This window comes from Sprattus sprattus, assembly GCF_963457725.1.
Source record: "Sprattus sprattus genome assembly, chromosome: 9".
NCBI classification, from domain to species: Eukaryota; Metazoa; Chordata; class Actinopteri; order Clupeiformes; family Clupeidae; genus Sprattus; species Sprattus sprattus.
In genome coordinates this window covers 11,092,202-11,114,701 of record NC_137928.1, presented here as the reverse complement: position 1 = coordinate 11,114,701, position 22,500 = coordinate 11,092,202, and the positions used below count along the sequence as shown (strand labels likewise).

Below are 22,500 nucleotides of genomic sequence, written 5' to 3'. Positions count from 1 at the left end.
TATCCAGTATAAATAACTACTACTACTACTAATAATAATAACATACTTTATTTCTATACTACCTTTCATACAAAACAATTCAGCTCAAAGTGCTTATGATAGATAAACTAGTGAAAGGCGGATGGCTGAGAGTGTTGACGATTGGTGTTTCACCTGGCTACTATTTTGAGAAAGGTAGCTCAAATTGGACTCTACATTCTGGAAGGTGTATGTGTATGTGTCTGTAAGGAGGCGGTGCGGATCAGAGTAGTGATGTCACACATGATCCGCACAAGTGAAGAAAAGTGTACATGTCTCTCAATAGAAAGTCAGTGGGTGTTGAGTACATCCCATGAGTTCCAATAGTACAATAGTGGTGTAGTTTTTGGCCTAAGCTAAGCTAAGCTAAGCTAAGCTAACCATGTCAATGTGTGTAGTCATGTATGTAGCCTACAGGTCGCTTACACATTGAAACTTAAAAAACAGTTCTTTATTTCATTAGCCCAATGCTCTTCCACTGTATGTATTGGACAGCCCCATGTTACCTCAGCCTGATGTTAAACAAACACAATCCTGATTTAAATCAACATGTTGTGATGCAGTGACCTATGCACTGTAAATGGGACTGTGATGAGGACGTACTGCTACGTAGGTGCTCCTATTCTATTCCTACTAAAATAGGCCCTAGAGTTTCTTAGCTCCAACTAAATTATATTCTTGCAATCACTAAAAAACTAACACAAGAGGTGGATAAACAATAGACCATTTGAAGAAATGGTAACAGTTCACTGGAGGTGAGTGCATGGTTAGTTGAAGAATATTAGTTCCAGTATGCCTTTACCAGGAACTTATATGATTTTGTCCCCCAATTGTTTAAGTTTTAATAATAATTAATACAACCAACTGCTCTAAAAGGGAAGGGTGGCCATATCCTGAGTCAAATGTCATTGAATCTTGTGAGATCACAACATACAATTTAATGCTGTAAATCATTGACATGTTCTTAAGTCCAATCAATAAAGATGCTTATTATCAATAGTGGCAATCAATCTGAGTTGTCACTCAAGGGTGTTTGGAGGGATAACCTTGGGTGACCTTGTCAACCCCACAACACTGAATTTCACTCCAAGTTCAAGAAGTTGTCGCGAAAGGGTAAAATATGACTTTTAGTGACACTGTGGTTCCAGGAATGACCTTTGAGACCTTGGCCTAAGCCCCATAATTCCCTCATTCAGGGGATGTGTACGTGCATGTATTATGTATGTATGTGTATTTTAATTTATTTCTACCTATAATTTAATTTATGGCTTTCCTTGGCCAATTGCTGGAGACTGGTATCTGGTATCGTCTGGCTAATTGGAAATGGAGGCATGTGAATGAGGTCATGAAAAGTATTTTAAGCATCTTGTGTGGCAAGCAAAGACATTCTAATCCCTTTTTTACTTGGAAAGATCAATCTGTTCTCATATTGTGGCTACTGATAGGATTATATATGAGTTGGGAATTGGTGTTTTTTTATTTTGGAGGTGGAGGACATATATGAGATTTACAAATTTAGCTTTTATGTTTAAAAGTATTGATGTGGTTGTGTGTTTGTTGGGTTGAATTTGGTGTGTCTTTGTGACACCTCGGTTCTGTTTTGGGTTGGGTGTGTTCCTACGTGTCCTGTTGTGACCATGCATGTGGATGACTGGTTATCTGTAACAGAGAGATTTGTTTAGTATGTGTATGTGAGGGATAAGCCAGTCTGTTTTGTGTGTTTGTGTGTGTTTGTGTTTGTGTGTGTGTGTGTGTGTGTGTGTGTGTGTTTGTGTGTGTGTTTGTGTGTGTACATAGGCCGGGTGTTTGGCTAACTGCTTAGCGCTGCGCTGAGGACGTGTGTGCGAGGTGAGCGGGGGCCTACTGGAGGTGTCGTGAGGCTGGCTTCATCTCGGGCACAGCTTGCTCTCCCCGGGCGACGCCTCGCCTCTCCCAGCCGCAGACGTGTCGCAGACACCTGTCTGGCCGATGAGAGGCAGCCATAAATTATTTTACATACGGGCGCACCGCTGTGAGGCAGAGTTATTTCTTGATCAGGCGCAGCGTGCGGGCGTCTCCCCCTCTGAGCACAAGCAAAAGCACTCTGGTTCCGCCGATGTGAGCGCCAGAGAGAGAGAGAGAGAGAGAGAGATACTGAGGGAGAGAGAGATACGGAGGGAGAGAGAGAGAGATACAGAGGGAGAGAGAGAGAGATACGGAGGGAGAGAGAGAGAGATACGGAGGGAGAGAGAGATACGGAGGGAGAGAGAGAGAGATACGGAGGGAGAGAGTGTGTGGCGGTGCCTCCTCTGCCGGAGCCCTCCTTGGGGTTTTTGGTCGAGGGGCGGCGCGGCGCGACGACAGGCGGCCACACGGCTAATCAAAAGACAAACTCCCGGACCCCATAGTGCCTGGTGTTGTCAAGAGTTCCCCTCCTTTGCTTCATGAAGCATGAGTTCAGATAGCAATCGTGGCTCCACCGTTCAAATGCCCACTTAGAAGCAAATCGTTTTTTTTATCCCCTCATTCAGTGCTTGTCATTGCTTGGCAAGTGCATCTTGTTGGTTATTTGCCTTTGCATACTGCAAGTCAGTTTTTGCTGTCCCGTACTGCGTACTAGATTTCAGCGGAAGTGGCTGCAATGGCGGGGCTATGGATATGGACATTACTGTGGTTGGTTTATTCAATTAGGTTGTGTGCCGATACATTGTGTGCCCATAACAAATGTAGCGTGGTAAAAAGGAGTGTGTCCAGAGAACATTTGTCTAAGAGCTCCTTAATCTGTTCTCCTTAAAGTGCCATGTGTTTCTCTTTAAATCGCAAGGTGAAAGTTTCACCCTCTGCATTCGTTTGAGCTCCTCTAGGTCAGTATGTTTACTTTGTGCATGTGTTTGTTTGTTTGTTTGCTTGTTTGTTTGTATTATTAATCAGAGTATTGCCAGACAAGCACAAAACATCTGCAGCAAAAAGTCGCCCCGCGTACCTGCCAAGGTCTCCATCTCCGGGTTTCTGTTTAAGCATCCCAGTGATGTCGTGCCCGTCCTTGTTTCTATTCTCCAGGAAAGGGGATCAGAGAGTCGCTCCAGCTGTTTCAGTCAGTCAGCTCCTCTCCCCAACACCTGCGCTGACAAACGCGTCCTCCCGCTCTAAATGCCTACCATCTGAGCCCCTCAGTGAGAATCACCATGGGGTTATCTCCCACTCTCCTCCCAACAACTTTTTGGCAGAGTTGGATGCATGAGAAATTTTTTTTAAATCTGACGAAAGTTTGGAGGTGTTTCAAACAGACGTTCCTCTTCTTTTTGTGTCTCTCGTGCACCAATATCTAGCAAGTGTTTTCTTTTGTCTTTTTTTGTCTTTTGTCTCCTCTGAATCCTTTGTATTGTTTTAAAGATCGTGTCACAACGTTTTTATGTGACATAAAACGAGAAGGCAGCCCAGAATTGCGAACAGATGGCTGAGCACACACACTTTCTATTTATTCTTTAAAGCCTGATGGTTTATGAGATGAAAATGTCCCATTTAATAATGTATTCTTCCAAGCTCGGTGGCTGCTGAAATTTAATTATTGTCCTCAAATGAATCCGCTACCTTTTCATCACAATATAAGCCATTTGCAAGTTACTTGATGGAGAGACTTGAATGAGCAGGTTAGCACCTAATTAAATCTGAACACACAGCCGACTTGGGCACGACGTGAGCAGGTGTTACGGAGGAGCACAATATCTCTCTCTTTTTTTTTTAAAGGTGCCAGAGATTGGAACCTTGACCCATTGAAAATATGTGCCATTCTGTCATGTAGCTGGCGGAGCTCACGTCTCCTGAATTGATGCATGGCCTGCTTAACAATCAGGTGTGGACCAGAATGACTTTCTCTGCTATTTTATCTCAGCAGAGATGAGGATTTATTAAATGGAGAGGTCTCTCTACTTACCATCAAATCCAGGACATGCTGTTGAAGCTCTGATTCACATGCTGTTTACTCCAAGGTCTGCGCGTAGTTGTTCGCAAGAACATCCATCTGTCTAATTGTCTTCGCAAGCTGACGTGATTAGACGCTGATTAGCACTCGCACAATATGTCGATTAACAAGTTCATGTACAACTCTGGGCATAAAATTGATGGTTTCTTTGCATACCAAGAAACGTGCACTCTGCATTCCTGTGCAGCACACATTCTGAAGGGGAAAGGCAGAGATAACACAGAGATGGCCTTAATTGCTTCCTCATCCCTTTCAGTATTGTCATTAATATGCAGTCGGGTCCGACTTTTGATATCTCCTCGGGGTCCAAGAGTGCTTGAATGACCATTGAAGATATCAGTGGATTCTGGCCAAGGTCACCTTGATGTCTCCGATTGAGATACCGTCAGCTCTTCCCTTTGTTTGTCTGATTGTGTATGGGCCGAGAGCCTAAATGTGCAGACAGGGATGTACGGTGGTTTTGGAGGACTGCATCACCCGCTCCGTCTATCCCACTCCACCACGGCTCGTTTGTTCTAATCACCAACCTTTGCTCCCAGGCCTTCCGAGGCCTCTCCTTGCCTTAAATGTATTCCTCGCTCTTGTCCTCCCTAAACCCTTCTTTTGAAAGGGAGAGTGTAGAGTCTCTTCTGTGGATGTGTGAGTGGGGTGGAAATGATGGTTCAGGACCCTTTGCCCGATTTTGTGCAACCACTTCTAGTGCAAACGACTTTGGAGAGGGGGAAAAATACTGCTGCTGCGAGAGCTGGCTGTTATTTGAGCCTATCTCGATTGGCCCGGGGGCATTTTCAGACCAGGATGGGAAGCCACTGTGCAGCATGATGTCATATAATTCAGTGGGTACCCAGGATGTTTGGTCCCACCTGGAGGGCAAGGGTGGGGTGGTTGGTGATGGGGTAGATGGGCAGTCGACAGAAGATGGCATTGGGCATGGCAGGGGAGTGCCAGAGAGGGTAGGGAGGTGGTGGTAGTTTTAAATCTGATCTATACTCCAGCTGGCAAAGAGAGCCTAAGTGAGATAAATTGCAAAGCTTGATTTCTTTTTTTCCCGCACCCCCCTCACAAGTCAAAGAGCAGCAGGAGCCAACTGAAAGGTTCGCTTCAGTGGAGTGAAGGGGCCGGCGCTGGTGGGCAGTGGAGAATGAGAGTTTTGAGGGCAGCTGTAGGAAGCTCTGGGGAGCCCTCCCCGGTTTCACTTTGAATTGCCGTCTGGCAGACGGCATCACCACCACCACCAGCGGATTAACACAGCTCAAGAGTTGGAAACATTCAGTGGGACTTTTGTTTCGTCCTCTATTGATGTTTCCAAAGTTTCAAGCAGGATGTTGGGGTTGTGGGTGTTGTATTGCACAGATTAGACATTACAACAGAATGTTTTATTAAAGGCCTCATGTATTATTAACAGACGGACAGAAAAGAAGCGCACATGAATTTCTGTTTGAACTTGTTTATTTGCTGTAGGAGTAACCTTTAACTAAGCATATTGACCCCTCCGTAACTCTAGTGGAGATAAATAGCAGGCTTCCTTGCAGCCTGCTGAGCAGACTCCCTGTGCGTCTTGGTTTCTCCTCATCCATCTTTCCCTGGCGCCATAGCCCTCAGCCTCCCTGCTTTGGACATCACCTGAATCCTTAAGTGAAAGCACTGTTATGAACCCCCCTACACCCCATTTGGATCCATTATTAAAGGGAAGGGGCCTACCATCATCTGTGTCAGACCTTAGTGCTAGTATTTAGTCTTGCACTCTCTCCATCTCTCTCTCTCACTCCATCTCTACTTGTCTCTCCATTCTTTATTTAGCTATAATTTTATATATGTCAATTCATGTCTTCATTATTTAGTTTTTGTCAATTTGTCTGTCTGTCGTCCCCTATATTTCTGTCTGTCTCTCTTTACCTATCTCTCATTCTTATCATATAGTATATATGACTTTAGTATATGACTGTGATACGTCTGTCTTTACATGTCTTTGTGTTTCTCCAGTCTGTCTCTCTACCTTAAGGTGCATTTCCTATTTTTGCTGTCTTTCTTTTTCCTTGGCTTTCTATTGTTTCTCTCTCTGTTCTATCCTCTATATAGTTATCCCATTATATATCTGTGTCTGTTTTTTAGTGTGCTTTTGTATTCAGACAGTCTAGCTGGCTGTCTCTCTCTCTCTCTCCACTCTCTCTCTCTCTGTGTCTCACAAGTCTTCTTCTGGTTGTGTTTTGAAGGTCCAAGCAGCTTCAAAAGCAGCTGCAGCTTTTTGAGGAGGCCGAGGGGGGCTTTGATCAGTTCACGCAGGGCTACTCCCACTTTGGCATTCAACGGCAGCCTGACAACAGCCTGATCTTTAAGGAGTGGGCACCCGCCGCTGAAGCCCTCTTCCTCACCGGAGACTTCAGTAAGTAGTCCCACAGATCAATAAATCAAGAAAATGGATAAAACAGGAATAACAAGAATGGCACTATGACTGTTGTTTATCGGGTTGATATTTTTTTTTTTATTCAGGATAGAAATGAATAAGAAAAAAAAAGAAAAGGAACATGCTATCATCTTGTCACCTCTGTTTTGATGGGGTGTAGGGCCTGTGAATGGTTTCTTGGAATCAGTGATGGGGAAGAAAAAAGGAAACCATATCAGCGGTCAGACCTCTGGCTGTTAGACTTGCATGCAACATTTCTTTTGTCTGTGAAGTGGGTTGTGAAAGGAGGACACCCAGATCTCATGAATTTCAAGGTTAAAATACAGCCTCTGCTGGGAATGTAGTGCCTATGGAGTGGTCCGTATAAGTCACAGGATGTAAATTCTCAGTTTTGCAAGAGCAAATGGATTTGTGTTATTATTTGTATTGCCAGAGAAGATAGAAAGGCTGAAATGCTATTTTTTTGAGAAATTGAATCAAAGGAAAGAATGATGATAAAAACAGCGTAAAACAACATGTAAACAGACTTGAGTGGAGGTTAGGCCTAGGCCAGCCGTATACTCTGTGACTGAAGAAATCAAATATAAACCAAAGTCCTATTATTATGGGCGTTTACATTAAGCATTTTCCTCTCCATTGACAAAAAGGCCTAGTCTGTCTTAATACCTAATACTAAAAAAAGCGTCCAATGATCACCTAATTTGTCTGACATCTCGCATGCCATAAGCACCATCTCCTGTCAAAAAAGTAAGGAATATGCGAAACATTAAGCATGTCCTCCATTGCCATCCATTATAAGAAAAACTATGTTGCAGAAAAGTGATCAATGATCACCAAATTTCTCTTCGACATCTCTTTTCATAAACACTTACATAACATGAATACTTTAATTTTTTTTGACAAAATATTTTCATTTCAGAGACAAATTTGGTGATAATTGATGGCAGTTTTGGAACATAAAGTCACGTTAGAGCCTTTTACGCTTGTGAATAAGAATAATAAAATGATGTCCGTAGCTGTCGGTGTGCGTGTCCCCAATTGAGTGTAAGCAAGACCTTTGGAGGCAGGGTCACAGGTCTCACTTTCAAGGGTGTGAAGAGAAAGACTCAGAAGATTGAAGTCATGGTGTGTCAGGAGTTACGATTAAAAGGACTTTTGCCAGAAGGACTTTTGTCTTCTGAGTATCTCAGCTACTCTGACTCCTACTCTGAGTGAAAACATCATGTCTCGTCTCTACTCTGCAAGTGTCCATGGTGTGATCTCTAAATCCATGTGTGCCCAATGCTGAACTAAAATACGTTACAGAGTTATCTGGATCTTTGAGGAGGTTTAATCCTTCCAATCTTTCCAATTATGGTTCACTCTTCATGTTGGTACATGATGACCTATTCAGAAGCGTTAAATGGGAAAACTTCTGGTGGTTAATTACATGTTCTATATGTTCTAAATGTTGGTATTTAGCATATGGGTTGATGAAAGACATTCTCGTGCTGGCGTATCTAACCCTATCCCAGTTCTTGCTTATTCTGAACGCTTTAATAAGGCTTTAATGTTCACATCACTTTGAGGAAATTTAAATATGACACAGATGGATTCCTTTATTCTTGTGGTATGCTTTCAGCTGCTAGTTGACTTTTGCTTGTACCTCACCATAAGACTCTAAAGCTAGATGAAAGAATAGTGTCTACATAACGAAGAGAAGAAGTTGGCCATGAAAAGCACTCAGAACCAAGGTTGTCTGCCTACATCTCTCGGTAAATAGGAACAAACAGAAGCCTGGAGTCACTGTAAAGGCTAATTTTGAAGGATTTCTTTTCTCCACCAATCACACTTTATTTGCATGTTATCTGATGTGCTCAGCTTCTTTTATTTCTATTATAATGAGTTCACATCCAGGTTTTGAAATGCTGCTTGTGCCAATTTGTTCCATCTTGGGATTCTATGGATTGAATGTCTTGTCTTCTGCACTGAGTCATGGCAACTGTTGTGCCTCCTTGCAAACATCAGAGTTAATGGATTTCATTTCTGTCCACACTGTCTATGGTATGTACTACGTCCTGGGTATGCAGCGACTTTGAAATGCCTTTCAAGTCTCAGGGTTCTTCCTTTTCTTCAGTGTCATTAATGTCTGTAAACCACCATCTCTATGGTCGTGCAAAAGGCAAGGCTTCTTCATCTGCATTCAGCCGATTTGCCCTGAATAGGTTAATTGATGTGTTCAAAACCTTGATTAGGTGCAGCCTGCCACGAAATCCTTACCTTTGAATTGATGCTGCTTTAGTGGAGATTTCATCAAAGACTGCTGTAACTGTTAAGTGCAAATGGCATATAATGCAGGTAATTAAAATTGCCAATAACTTATAATAAATGCAGAAACAGGGAAGTAGAGAGAGAGCAAGAGAGCTCTGCAATCTGTTGGACACTATAGTTGGATGTAGGATGTGAGAGCAACATCCTAACTGCTAAATCTGGCAGTAGGACATTATATTGAATGTATATAAATGATTGTGTCAATCCCTGTTGTTAAGGATCCTGTTGTTTTAAGGTACAGTACACACTTCTTACCAAAGAATAACCAGTTACCATTACGTTTATTTATTAAAGGCACCCAGTGCAACTTTATATAAACATTCAATGAAAAATAAACATTCAATTTCTAGTCTTTTTTACACGTAGTAAGTTTCAATAACTCCATACCATTACATATCGACCTTCAAGGAGCAAAGATGAGACGTCGTTGTGTGGTGAGAACTGACAGAAAATATCGTAAACAACAACAATCGCCGGTGGAGAGACGCCATTTTTCCATTGACTGGAATCCTGCTTTATTTTTTGGAGGTCTCAATAAATAAAAAAAATGGCGCCCATTGTTTTTGTTTACGATTTTCTATCAGTTCTCACCACACAACGACGTCTCATCTTTGCTCCTTAAATGTCGATATGTAATGGTATGGAGTTATTGAAACTTACTACGTGTTAAAAAGACTAGAAATTTAATGTTTATTTTTAAGCCTCGAACGTTGCACTGGGTGCCTTTAAGAATCTTTTTCTTTGGTATGGTGATGTATCAGCCCTGCATAGGAGAGAAATCAGACGACTGTTCACTTATTAACTGATTTGAGTGTGTAATATCAGGTTTTATTTTTGGTTTTGATGGACAGTATCATTTGTCAATTAAGATTGAAACAATTTCATTATTTGGTGGATGTATTTAAAAGAAGGGTCTGTTGCTTTACATGTTTTTTGTCTTTTGCCGTGAAATAGATGGATGGAACAACTTCTCTCACCCCTTCACCAAGAGAGACTTTGGGAAATGGCAATTGCATCTACCACCACAGGAAGACAACTCGCCTGCAGTTGCCCATGGATCCAAACTAAAGGTACAAATCTCATCAGGCCAGACAGCATTGTAGTAGTTGCACAACAGGCCAGACAGCACTGTACTGTAGAAGTTATTGTGGGTTCCGGACATTCTCTCATGTCTGCATTGGAGAATACACTTTTGCATTCTGTGTTTCGCCGAAGGCCATCACTGTAGCAATAAAAACCCCCCAACCATAAAGTTGTCCAGTAGACGCACAGACTCGCACAGTGTCTGTCAATGAAGAAATCTATCCAAGGTAGCCATTGCTTTCAGTGGATCTTTTGTCTCTAAATTTCACCTGACCCTGATGCTGCAGGCACAGAACGCCACTCGACGCGAGACAGGGCGCGGCGGCGCGCCTCCGAGAAAGATAAAAGAGCTCTCATAATCTGTCATCTGCCTGATGAGCCCTGGCTGGTAGGTGCCATCCGGCAGGGCCGCGGCGGCTGCGGCGGCGGCGCCAGGAAAAAAGGGGGGATGGATGGATGGCACCGCGATGCCACCCGCGCAGGGACCGGGTCACGGGCACAGGCTGGCAGGGGCTCATTGTTAGACGAGGTCAGTCAGGGGATGATAAGGAGCAGATGGAGTGGCTGGCAGCTTATGCGGAGCTCCCGCTCTGCGAGCTCTCCCCCGCCTACCCGCCCTTCCTTCCTGGGCTGAGGGGTGGATGTGCGCGAGGTTGGGGGCAATGCCACCGCCCAGCGGACCGTCTGGAGGTGATGACGAGGTGCGCTACCAGGGCTTGTTAATGCGAGCGCGTGGCGCCATCGCTCTTCCACGGACTGACGGTGAGGGCTTGCCTGTGTCGGAGAAAGAGGCAGGTGACCGTAAGGTCTTAATTAGCGTTGATGGAGCTGAACCAAGGGCACAGCGCTAGCGATGGATGCCTAAGAGTGAAGATGAAGCCCTACTGAGACCTGACATGCTGAAAGAATGCAGTCATGGGCATGGGCACATATGGCGTGCTGTATCATGTCAAGTGACAGTCTCACCTAGACAACACATAATATTAGACCGTAAAAGGTCATTAGAAGATGAGTATTGTGCGGTATATAGTTTTTGTAAAATATCATGTATATGATATTGTGTTGTTATCTTACAAGTATTAGAAAATACTTGTGATGAATGTTATTAGACATTATTACAGGTGCATCTCAATATATTAGAATATCATCAAAAAGTTGATTTATTTCAGTAATTCTATTCAAAAAGTGAAACTCATATATTATATAGATTCATTTCACACAGACTGATATATTTCAAGTGATTATTTCTTTTAAATTTGATGATTATAACTGACAGCTTATGAAAACCCAAAATTCAGTATCTCAGAAAATTAGAATATTACTGACGACCGATAGAAAAAAGGATTTTTAACACAGAAATGTTGGACTACTGAAAAGTATGAACATGTACAGCACTTAATACTTGGTTGCGGCTCCTTTTGCATGAATTGCTGCAGCAATGCGGCGTGGCATGAAGGCAATCAGTCTGTGGCACTGCTGAGGTGTTATGGAAGACCAGGTTGCTCTGATAGTGGCCTTCAGCTCCTCTGACGTTGTCTCTGGTTCAAGAGTGGCTTGACACAGGAATGCGGCAGTTGAAGTCCATGTTCTGGATACGTCTGTGCGTGTAGGCTCTTGAAGCACTGACTCCAGCTGCAGTCCACTCCTTGTGAATCTCCCTTGAATGGGCTTTGTTTCACAATCCTCTCAAAGATGTCGTTATCCCTGTTGCTTGTGCACCTTTTTCTACCAAATTGTTTCCTTCCATTCAACTTCCCATTAATGTGCTTGGATACAGCACTCTGTGAACAGCATGCTTCTTTAGCAATGACCTTTTGTGTCTTACCCTTCTTGTGCAGGGTGTCAATGATCGTCTTCTGGACAACTGTCAAGTCAGCAGTCTTCCCCATGATTGTGTAGCCTACTGAACTAGACTGAGAGACCATTTAAAGGCTCAGGAGGCCTTTGCCGTTGTTTTGAGTTAATTAGCTGATTAGAGTGTGACACCATTGGTCATCAATATGGAACTTTTTCACAATATTCTAATTTTTTGAGATACTGAATTTTGGGTTTTCATTAGCTGGCAGTTATAATAATGAAAATTAAAAGAAATAAACACTTTAAATAGATCAGTCTGTGTGTAAACAATCTATATAATATATGAGTTTCACTTTTTGAATAGAATTACTGAAATAAATCATCTTTTCGATGATATTCTAATTTATTGAGATGCACCTGTATATGGCAACGACAGTACAAGCGTTCTGGTTTGCTAATGGGTAGTCATGCCAGCCGCGTATTGACCTCCTCGCCGGTCTGCCGGTCTGATACGGATCCTTATTGCCCTCTGACGTCATCTTAAAAAATAGCTAATAGACATCAAAAGCCATGGGGAAATGTAGAAGCAGCCAAAATGTGTTATTGAAAGTGATGATGGAGACTAGACTATTTTATTTATTGTTTTCTATTTATCATTGTAACTTGAAATTAGCAAGTAACTGGTGGGAAACGCCTGAAACAAACTGTGCCGTGTTGTGGTAAGACTTGAGAGCTGAACAAAACTACATGTTTTCTATTTACAATTACCATTTCTTGTCATTTAAAAAATGAAAGGAGCTAAAACTGCCATATAATAAACAACTTAAGTAGGAAGTAAGTAGTTAGTATAAGGCCATTAGATAGGTATTGTGTTATTTTTCAGTTATTGGAAAAGGTTTGTGAACAGTTTTTTGTTCTTGTTATATAGATAAATAGATCATGGTGTGTTCCTGATCTCGGCCAGCACGGCCGTTAACTGGGATAGTTAGTAGTTTTAGCAGGTACATCTGCTGTCAGCCATAAACATGCCATTAAAAATGACTTCAGATCAACACTGGAGGCTTTGCCCTTTTCACTGTCAATGTCACTGACAGAAAGTGATGATGGAAGTGTTTCCTGTGCCTTTGCCTTATAAAGACCGTGACTGTGAAGACATTGTGGCCTATTTAAAAAAAAGGCTGTTTATTCAGGGCGTTGTACCTCAACCGTAATCGGACTCAGATTTATAGATGGCAAACCTGTGTGGATGCATGTCTTAACTCTGACATATCCATTATGCATTTTGGTTCTCTGCAACACAGACCAACACTGCGCTGCGTGAGTGCAACACAACAGATACGGCTATCTGGGGCGGCTCAGCCAAAACAGGTGGGCTTCAGGCTGTCGTTGAAGTCCACCTGTTCTCACGCATGGTCAGTAGTCCGTGTGTTAGAGCAATGATGGACTGGTTTTGGCTGCGTTTCAGCTCCCAGTAGCCTCCAGACCAACAGACAGGTCAATGGATATCCAAGTTCAGGCAGTCGAGCCTGCAGGGAGGGACAGCCGAGAAGCCTGTTCAATTTTGGGTTAGCATTTCTGCTGTTTAACAAACGCCAATGCATTGTTCTATCTTGATCCCTGAACGCATTCAAATTGAATATAAAAATTGTCTGTTTTTGTTTGTCCTCTGTATGTTTTAAGGTAAAGTATATACTGCTATTTGAGTGTAATGGCGTTTGTGTGTGCGTGTGTGTGCGTGTGCGTGTGCGTGTGCGTGTGCCTGTGCGTGTGCGTGTGCGTGTACGTGTACGTGTGCGTGTGTGTACTGCCTTTGCAGAATGCCCATCAACAGCTGATGTTTGGCATTGGCATGGTAGGCACTGTGGCAGACAGAGCTGCCTGCATAATTTCTGACCACAGGCGTTGTACATACCTGTGATGACTCTGCCAAGCGTAACTGATTTTCACGTCGATGACCACACGACACGAGCACAACAAACAAACAAATAAATTCAAAATAAATAAATAAAATAAATAAAAACTATGTGTGCATTTATCCAATCAGCTCGGTTGGCCGCACCTGTGCAGGAGACCCGTCGGGCAATTTTTCCACCCTCCATTTCCCTTTCCCTCCATAATAATTCTAGCAGCTCGTGGAGACGAGACGTCACGTTGGGGCTCTTGCTTTGAGTCTTCTGGGGAGCGCGGCGATAACGAGTGGGGAACACAGCAGGTCGCCGGGGCCTGGGCCTCGCAGGGGGGGGGTGGCGGTGCAAGGGGTCGGTCGTTACCTCGTGGCGGCTGCCAAAATAAGCCCAACGCTTTGGAAATGACTGTGCTAATTTGCGCTGCCGACTGGAGGGACAAGAGGGTGGCATTTCTGGACTCGCAGTGTGAGTCTCTCTCTCTCTTTCTCTCTCGCTCTCTCTCTTTCTCGCATGGATTTATTTTTTTATTTTTATTTCTCCCCCCAGCAGTCCCTCCTCAGCTCCACGCTGGGTTCCTTTATCGCTCTCTCTCTCGCTCTCTTTCTCTCTCTCTCTCTCTCTAACTCTCTCTTACTCCTTCTGTCTCTTTCCATTTCACTTTCTGTAGCTCTGCATACTCGTGTAATTCATTCTCTCTTTCATCTCTTTGTCCACAATTCTCTCTTTCTTCTCTGTCTTTCTGCATCCTCTCTTTGCGCTCATTTCTCCAGTACCCTCCATTTTTTTCTCTGCCTTCAATTTTATCTAGTCCTCCTTATTTCTCTCACTCTCTCTCTTTCTCTCTCTCTCTCTTCGTCTTTCCTTCTCTCTCTTTCTAATTTCCTTCTTTCATACACCTGTTAGTTACAGCTGATATTCGATAACTCCAGTCGGAATGTATCAGTTCTCCCAAGACTGTCGAAATTAGTTCACAATTCTTTCAACTCTCAGCTCTGGCAATTTGTTATTTGTTCTGTAAAGCACCATAGCACACTCACACACACACACACACACACACACACACACACAGACACACACAGTCACACACAGACACACACAGACACACACACACACACACACACAAACACACACACACACACACACACACTCCCTTCACTCTACGTCAGCAAGGAGAGCAATGTCAGAGGCGCAGGCAGATCAAAAAAATTTGTTCCGCCGCTCGACAACAAATAGGGCTTTTGAAATTGATTTGATTTGTGCTCATGTCCGACGGCATTGCTGAGCTGGTAGTCTGATCGCGTGTCATTTTTCTGAAAATAAACAGCAATAACAAAGCCATAAATAACTTTTTGGCAATATAACATCGGGGATTAAATGACCCTTTCCGTTTATGATCAATGGCTTCAGGAATCCTCCATCTGAGGATGCCTCTCGGGCAGGGCTTGCGAGAGGCGTCTCGTCTGTCAAAGGGGAGAGAGGCAAGCGGAGCAGAAGATCCGGCTGACATGATTGATTTGCTTCCTCAAAAAAGGGCATTTCAGTTCCGTTTGCGGGATCTCAAAAAAAAAGTTATTTCACATCTCTTGATGTCTGTGCTAAGTGGGGGGGAATTTAAAGTTTTGCTCATCAAACAAACAAAAGTGCTAACACACACACACACACACACACACACACACACACACACACACACAAACCAAACCTACACACACACAAACAGAAAACCAATCACAATCACTCACCTTTTATTGTATGTGAGGGACGTGACCTTTACGGTTCATTCGTCAGCTAGGTAAGACTGATACACCTTGGAAGTGTTATTGATTTCTTTTATTTGCAAAGCTGTGCGTGATGAAATGGATGGGGAAATACCTCTGTTTTTTTTTTTGCCCTATAGCTGTAAGTGAAGAACTGATGAGAGGCTGTCAGTCTCACAAGATTGCTCTGATAATATCCGTGTGACTCTGCTTATCCCTTGCCTTGTTGCAATTCATTTTATGCATTTTTTTTGTGCCTTGCAGTCAAACTTCCTCTTGTAACCTTGGTGTGAATTCAACTCTAAAGCCCTAAAATATCAAAGCATATACTTGCTCTGGAGAAAAGGGGAGAAAAAGAGAACCATACCATCACCCAGCTGTCACTCTCAGGGAATTTATTCATTGTGGAAGGGATTGATTGACAGGTCGCTTGCAGAGGAAAGCAGTGAGGTGTACACCTGTGCTTTAGTTCAGGAATCACTGGGTCAGGATGCAGGGTTCACCATAGTTCTGCTAGGGTTCAGGAACCTCAGGAAATGATGGAGGCTTCAAAATGGCTGAGGCTTTTGTTTAGGATGGAAATAGGTGTTTAATATAGCTTCTGGTGAAAATGTATATTTTTTACTGTGACAAGCTTCTACATGAATGTGCTTAACACAAGAACATACAGAAAGACAGCATGTGCTTTGCATTTTTGGAATAGTCTTAAAATAACAGTATTCTATACTCTACTTCATTCCACATAGTCTACTGCTCTTAAGAATACGGCTAGAAAGTTCCATTGAGTTGAATGGGCCAGCCCAACGTTCAGAGGCCTGATATTTCTTGATAATGACTGCTGAAAATGAACAGTAACTGCTCCCCTTGACAATGGGTTTTGTGCTTCTTTCATATCATTCCGCAAGTAGTGCGTTCACTTATCGTAATGGAAATTCATTGTAACTTGAAGTCAGCCAGTAATATGTTGCTACGCAACGCCTGAAACTTCAAAGTTCTGTTCGTATGAGGAACTATTTTTTCTAAGTGGAAGCCACGAAACAGCACAAAATGTTTTTTAACATCATTTTTAAAAAAAGGGGTATTTTGGAGAAATGTCTCTTATGGTTTTGGCAGGTAGCCAAAGGTGTGTGTCAGTCTTGTCAGGATTTATTTTTCAAGAATGACTATACATTATCCTTTACATATTCATGAGAGCGTCAAAACGCATTTTACAGTATTTTGACCACCTGCTAGTCAGATATTAAAAGTATGAACACCTGAAGTCGTATGGTGTAGTTCACCTCCTGCCATTAATATTAACCAAGCTGGAAAGATTCCTGAACTTAACGCTGACCTGACACACGAGAAACACTGGAAAAGCTCACTATTATAAACTTATGACATTTATATTCTATGGAAGTGGAGGTCAAATCTGGGTCAATTTTCTGCAAGAGAGATTTCTAAAATTACATGAATTGTGGCTATGAGAAGACTTAATCCAGTGATTGAAATGTCTTCGTCATAATCAACATTTCTTCATTTGACATTAAATTCTACCAAAGCAGATATATGTAGTATGATGCTATTGATACATTAGCATAGCTGTGAATGAATGATATACTGTTATTGTTTAATATGTTTTTTGCAAGTTATCCACAAAAAGATTACATGCATTTCATGAAAAATCTGCGTTAGGATTCATGCCATATGAGACAAGATGCAAACCACCACTACCATCCTTCTGCCCTCCTCTCTTTGGCCATGTCCTCATGTTTTCAGTGCGGGTGCGTCTGTGTGTGTGTGTGTGTCTGTGTGTGTGTGAATGCCCTTGTTCCCTGGCTGAACTCCCCCCCCCCCCGCCCATGCTGGGCAGACGATGCTCTTTCTGCGGGCACCGTCGGCCCAGCACCCCCTCCCCCTCCCCCACCCCCTTTCCCCTGGTGTCCGCTGATGATGCCCTTGCCGCGGCGCCGCTCATTTGTCTTTCCTCTTCCAGGTGGTGGTGCACACCAAGGAAGGTGAGCGGCTCTACAGGATCTCACCTTGGGCCAAGTATGTGACTCAACATGAGAAGTCCGTCATCTACGACTGGGTGCACTGGGACCCCCCGCAGCCCTACAAGGTAAGTGGCAGGGGTTCCCTCCATGGGGAGGAGCATCCAGGGAAGTGTTGGAAGGCCTCTGAAAACAAAAAGGCAATCTTGGTTGTGCGCATGTGTGTCTGTCTGTCCGTCTGTCTGTGTATATGTGTATGTGGTTTAAGGGCTTAAGGTGTGTGTGTGTATGTGTGTCTGTGTTTATGTTTTTTGGGGCTTATTTTGTGTGTGTGTGTGTGTGTGTGTGTTTGTGTGTGTGTGTGTGTGTGTGTGTGTGTCTACTTTTTGTCTAAGTGCTTGTTTGTGTCTGTACCTGCAAAACAAAACATCCCCCTCACTAACTTCAAATATGTGTGTTGACAGTATGGACTTCAGCTCTTCTGAAATATTTATACACCTGCTAAGAATGAAAGGGGCCTCATTTTGTTGCTCTCTCGTCTATATGCACACAGTGTTACAATACAAAGCCACAGTGTGACCTTGTTTGCTGCAGCGGTGGTAATGAGAAGTGCTCTTCGTTAAGGTGGCCATGTTTTGAAGCTTTACTGTAGCCTATTGTTTTTTTTTTGTTTTTTGTCCTTTGTTAGTTTGCTTTTTCTTGGACGTCTGGATAATTGGCTTGACACGTCCGCACCTTCGTGTGACTTTCAAATAAGGCAACGCGTTGATAAAATGCCTGCTGTACGTGGAGGACCCACCCACCACTGTCGTCCGTCCCGTGTCATTAAGTCTTGTCTGAGAGCCTGGCATCTGATTAAGTTGTGGAAAGGGATGTATGGCACAGGCCCTGTTTTGCATGGCCCTGAGGGAGATGGAACATCTTTTTAAAGAAACACATTTCCCTTATTTTGACAATGAGAGAATCCTTTGTTTTCATGCACAATGCCCTAGTTACTCTTGTTTTTGGTGAAGGATACTCTTTAGTAAGATAAGATAAGTTCCTTCACGCTGAACAGTCTGTGTCCGCATTAAACTGAGGGGAATTTCATGGCTAGGCCTGGCCTGTGCACTGAGAGCTCTAACAACCGGTTGCTATGGCATCCTGCCAAAGGAGATCTGTCTTTCTACTTAGTTTACTTGTCACAATACAATACTTGGTTCTCCTTTTTAAAAGAGCAAGACTGCCATCTTTTTGTTGTGAAGGTCTGGCTGTAATGTAATATATATATATATACAGCCGCGGAAAAAATTAAGAGACCACTTCAAAATTATCAGTTTCTCTGGTTTTACTATTTATTGGTATGTGTTAAAGTAAAATGTACATTTTAGTTTTATTCTATAACCTACTGGCAACATTCCTACCAAATTTCAAATAAAAATATTGTCATTTAGATCATTTATTTGCAGAAAAATGACAATTGGTCAAAATAGCAAAATTGATGCAGTGTCTTCAGATCTCGAATAATGCAAAGAAAACAAGCTCATATTCATTTTTAAACTACACAATACTAATGCTTACACTTAGGAAGAGTTCAGAAATCAATATTTGGTGGAATAACCTTGATTTAAAATCACAACTTTCATGTGTCTTGGCATGCTCTCCACCAGTCTTTCACATTGCCGTTGGGTGACTTTATGCTACTCCTGGCGCAAGAATTCAAGCAGCTCGGCTTCTTTTCATGGCTTGTGACCATCCATCTTCCTCTTGATCACATTTCAGAGGTTTTTTATGGGATTCAGGTCTCGAAATTGGGCTGGCCATGACAGGGTCCTGATCTGGTGGTACTCCATCCACACCTTTACTGGCCTGGCTGTGTGGCATGGAGCATGGCCCTGCTGGAAAAAACACTTCTCAGAGTTGGGGAACATTGTCAGAGCAAAAGGAAGCAAGTTTTTCTTCCGGGACAACGTTGTACTTTGCCTGGCTGAGGTTTGTAAAAGACCATAAGGATTGAAAAAGCGGACTGCAGGTTCTTCTAAGTTCGTCTTCTCTGATGAGTCCGATTTCACAGTAGGTGCAAGACTCTCTGGCTTGTAGGCCTCTCCAGGTCTCCGTCTAACCATCAGACGACCATGTGTTGGGCAAAGCTGAAAATTGGACTCATCAGAGAAGACGAACTAGAAGACCCTCCAGTCCGCTTTTTTCAATCCTTATGGTCTTTTACAAACCTCAGCCAGGCAAAGTACAACGTTGTCCCGGAAGAAAAACTTGCTTCCTTTAGCTCTGACAATGTTCCCCAACTCTGAGAAATGTTTTTTCCAGCAGGGCAATGCTCCATGCCACACAGCCAGGCCAGTAAAGGTGTGGATGGAGTATCACCAGATCAGGACCCTGTCATGGCCAGCCCAATTTCGAGACCTGAATCCCATCAAAAACCTCTGAAATGTGATCAAGAGGAAGATGGATGGTCACAAGCCATGAAAAGAAGCCGAGCTGCTTGAATTCTTGTTCCAGGAGTAGCGTAAAGTCACCCAACGGCAATGTGAAAGACTGGTGGAGAGCATGCCAAGACACATGAAAGTTGTGATTTTAAATCAAGGTTATTCCACCAAATATTGATTTCTGAACTCTTCCTAAGTTAAAGCATTATTATTGTGTAGTTTAAAAATGAATATGAGCTTGTTTTCTTTGCATTATTCGAGCTCTGAAGACACTGCATCTTTTTTGCTATTTTGACCAATTGTCATTTTTCTGCAAATAAATGATCTAAATGACAATATTTTTATTTGAAATTTGGTAGGAATGTTGCCAGTAGGTTATAGAATAAAACAAAAATGTACATTTTACTTTAACACATACCAATAAATAGTAAAACCAGAGAAACTGATAATTTTGAAGTGGTCTCTTAATTTTTTCCGCGGCTGTATATATATATATATATATATATATATATATGCATTGAATTGGTTTTATGTAGGCAGAATATTACTCACCCAAATTGGTCACACACACACACACACACACACACACACACACACACACACACACACACACACACACACACACACACACACACAGTAGTAACCACCAACAAATACAACAACTTCAATAACTCTAAAACACACTGTAACACAAACTGTATCTAATGTATCTTCTGTAAATAGAAGAATCTAAAATTGTCAAAACATCTAAAAAAAAAAATATATTTTTGGCAAAGCACTTATTGTAATGAACAAAATGTATTTTTAAATGATAATAGCATACTGTCTATGCAGAGCTGGGCGAGGGAGATAACACTCAGAGAAATAACTCAGTTATTCTCGGAGAGTTAAGTTTATCATTTGTGGAAAGAAAAACTAAAATATTCTCTGAGATTAAAGTCATACATTTACAAGACTAAAAACTCGCAAATTGACAAGAAGAAAGCTTAGCATTAGCGAGGCTGGATCAACCCCATGCTACTACAGGCACCACCGGTAACCAGGAAATGTCAGACGTACATGTTTGTGAGGAGGTGCAACAGTAGGGAACATGGCTGTCAAATGTATGGGCCTCTGGACATAAATCTGTAGTATATGTAAATTTGCATCTGCAGTATACGTCCCTGTCAAGTTAACATGATTGAAATTCTCGAGGTCAGTGATTGAAATCCATGAAACACTGTTGACTTGTGGCCCATATCTGCTACGCTCACGTGGTGAGCCGCACAGTGCAAACATGGCAGTCTCTCACTCGCACTTCGCAGCAGTTTGTCTTTGGACTTGTTATTATCATTGAATGCCATTGAGTGTCAAAATCTGTGAGATTTAGTGAGATCAGTCAGATTTAATGTCACGTACATAAGACATGAGAAATGTTGAACATCTGTGCGTCTCATGGATAGAAATGTGAGACTGGACAGGTATGAGTATATATACATATGGCGAGGGGGGAGATGAACGAAAACTTGAAAAGCGATGTTATCTCATGATCTTTGAAAAGGCAAAAGTGCCGTAAATTTGCCAGTTTGGCATCTTTATATCGGCTCCCTCCACATCCTCTTTTTTTTCTGTTTACCTTGCAGCACAAACATCCGCGGCCGAAAAAGCCCCGAAGCCTGCGGATTTATGAGTCCCACGTGGGGATTGCCTCACCAGAGGGGAAAATTGCATCTTATAGCAACTTCACAGCCAATGTGCTGCCTCGAATCAAAGACCTCGGTAAGTGTTCCAATCTCTCTCAGCCCAACCCCCCCCAAAAAACTCTTTTGCTTTCTGCTGCTGGCATTTGCCTCAGGTTCATCTTTGCACCAACAAACCCTATGAATCTAACAGTGACGTGCCATAGAGCCTGTCGCCACCATATTCCCATCATCTGTTTTTCTTGTGCTGGATAGGTTAGCACGTGAATGAGGAAGGCGGTCATGCAATCTTCATTTACTTGGAATTTCCAATAGGGAAAAACAACAAGGCCAGGTCTGTGGTGCTCAGTTGCACACACCACACAGTGATGCCTTCTCTTATTGTGTGCAGTGGCATTGTACTGGGACCCGTCAAGAAACCTGGTGCTTTTCTGAGTCTCTTCCCCCGTCCTGTTGCTAATTCACACACCCCTCTGAAGAGCTGACCTTGGCTGCGTCGGTTTGTTGTCAGGGATCTCCGCTGGCCTCCATTTGCGCTGTTTTGCAAAGGTCTCCAAAATGGTCTGATCTGTAAATCAACATCCTGTTTTTTAAGCAGCCAGGACTCGGCCCTGTGAAGTGGCCATCATCTGGCAGCGGAGAAGTGGAGGGGCCCGCTGTGGAGTGCACTGCACCCCAGAGAGGGGTTAGAAGCAAGGTGGCCCATTTGCAGTGGAGTATTTATTTGTCTGGCTTTTTCGCTATCAGACAGTCCCCCACACAGCAATAACACCTGGCTGGTGCTTCCCATAAGGACGCTGATATTTCACTTTGCATGTAAACATTAATGCGAACTTAAGTGAAATCACAGCCCTGTTGCAAAACACTTTCCGTGCACGTCTGTTGGAGAGAAAAAGCTTCGATGTTTAAAAGTTAAAACCACTTTTTCGGTTCTCCAAACAGTTTATTTTTGTAACTTTTCGGGTACACCGTCACAGTTTTTATGGCATGTGATTTGCGATGCTTCATTAACGCAGCTCATGTCGATTTAATAGCATGGTGTCGCTCCCAGCTCCCCGACGCTAACGTGCGCCCCTACCTTCAAGCCCCCCACGCCCCACACCCGCACAGCCCCCCCAAACAGGCAACGGCTCCTGTGGAGCTCCATCTTCACTGCTTTCTGTGCTCACATAGCTCAGCAGGTAGCCTATT

General features: G+C 43.0%; 1 protein-coding gene across 1 annotated transcript in view; it reads left to right on the top strand.

Annotated features, from left to right (window-relative positions):
• LOC308370682 (1,4-alpha-glucan-branching enzyme-like) overlaps positions 1-22,500 on the top strand; it is a gene marked incomplete at its 5' end in the record, with an annotated part of 106,770 nt that overhangs the window by 8,733 nt on the left and 75,537 nt on the right. The window contains 4 exons of the mRNA XM_080845383.1: positions 6,193-6,362; positions 9,648-9,763; positions 17,210-17,335; positions 21,253-21,388. Coding sequence (XP_080701509.1) covers positions 6,193-6,362; positions 9,648-9,763; positions 17,210-17,335; positions 21,253-21,388 — 548 coding nt within the window. The remainder of the gene's footprint in view (positions 1-6,192; positions 6,363-9,647; positions 9,764-17,209; positions 17,336-21,252; positions 21,389-22,500) is intronic.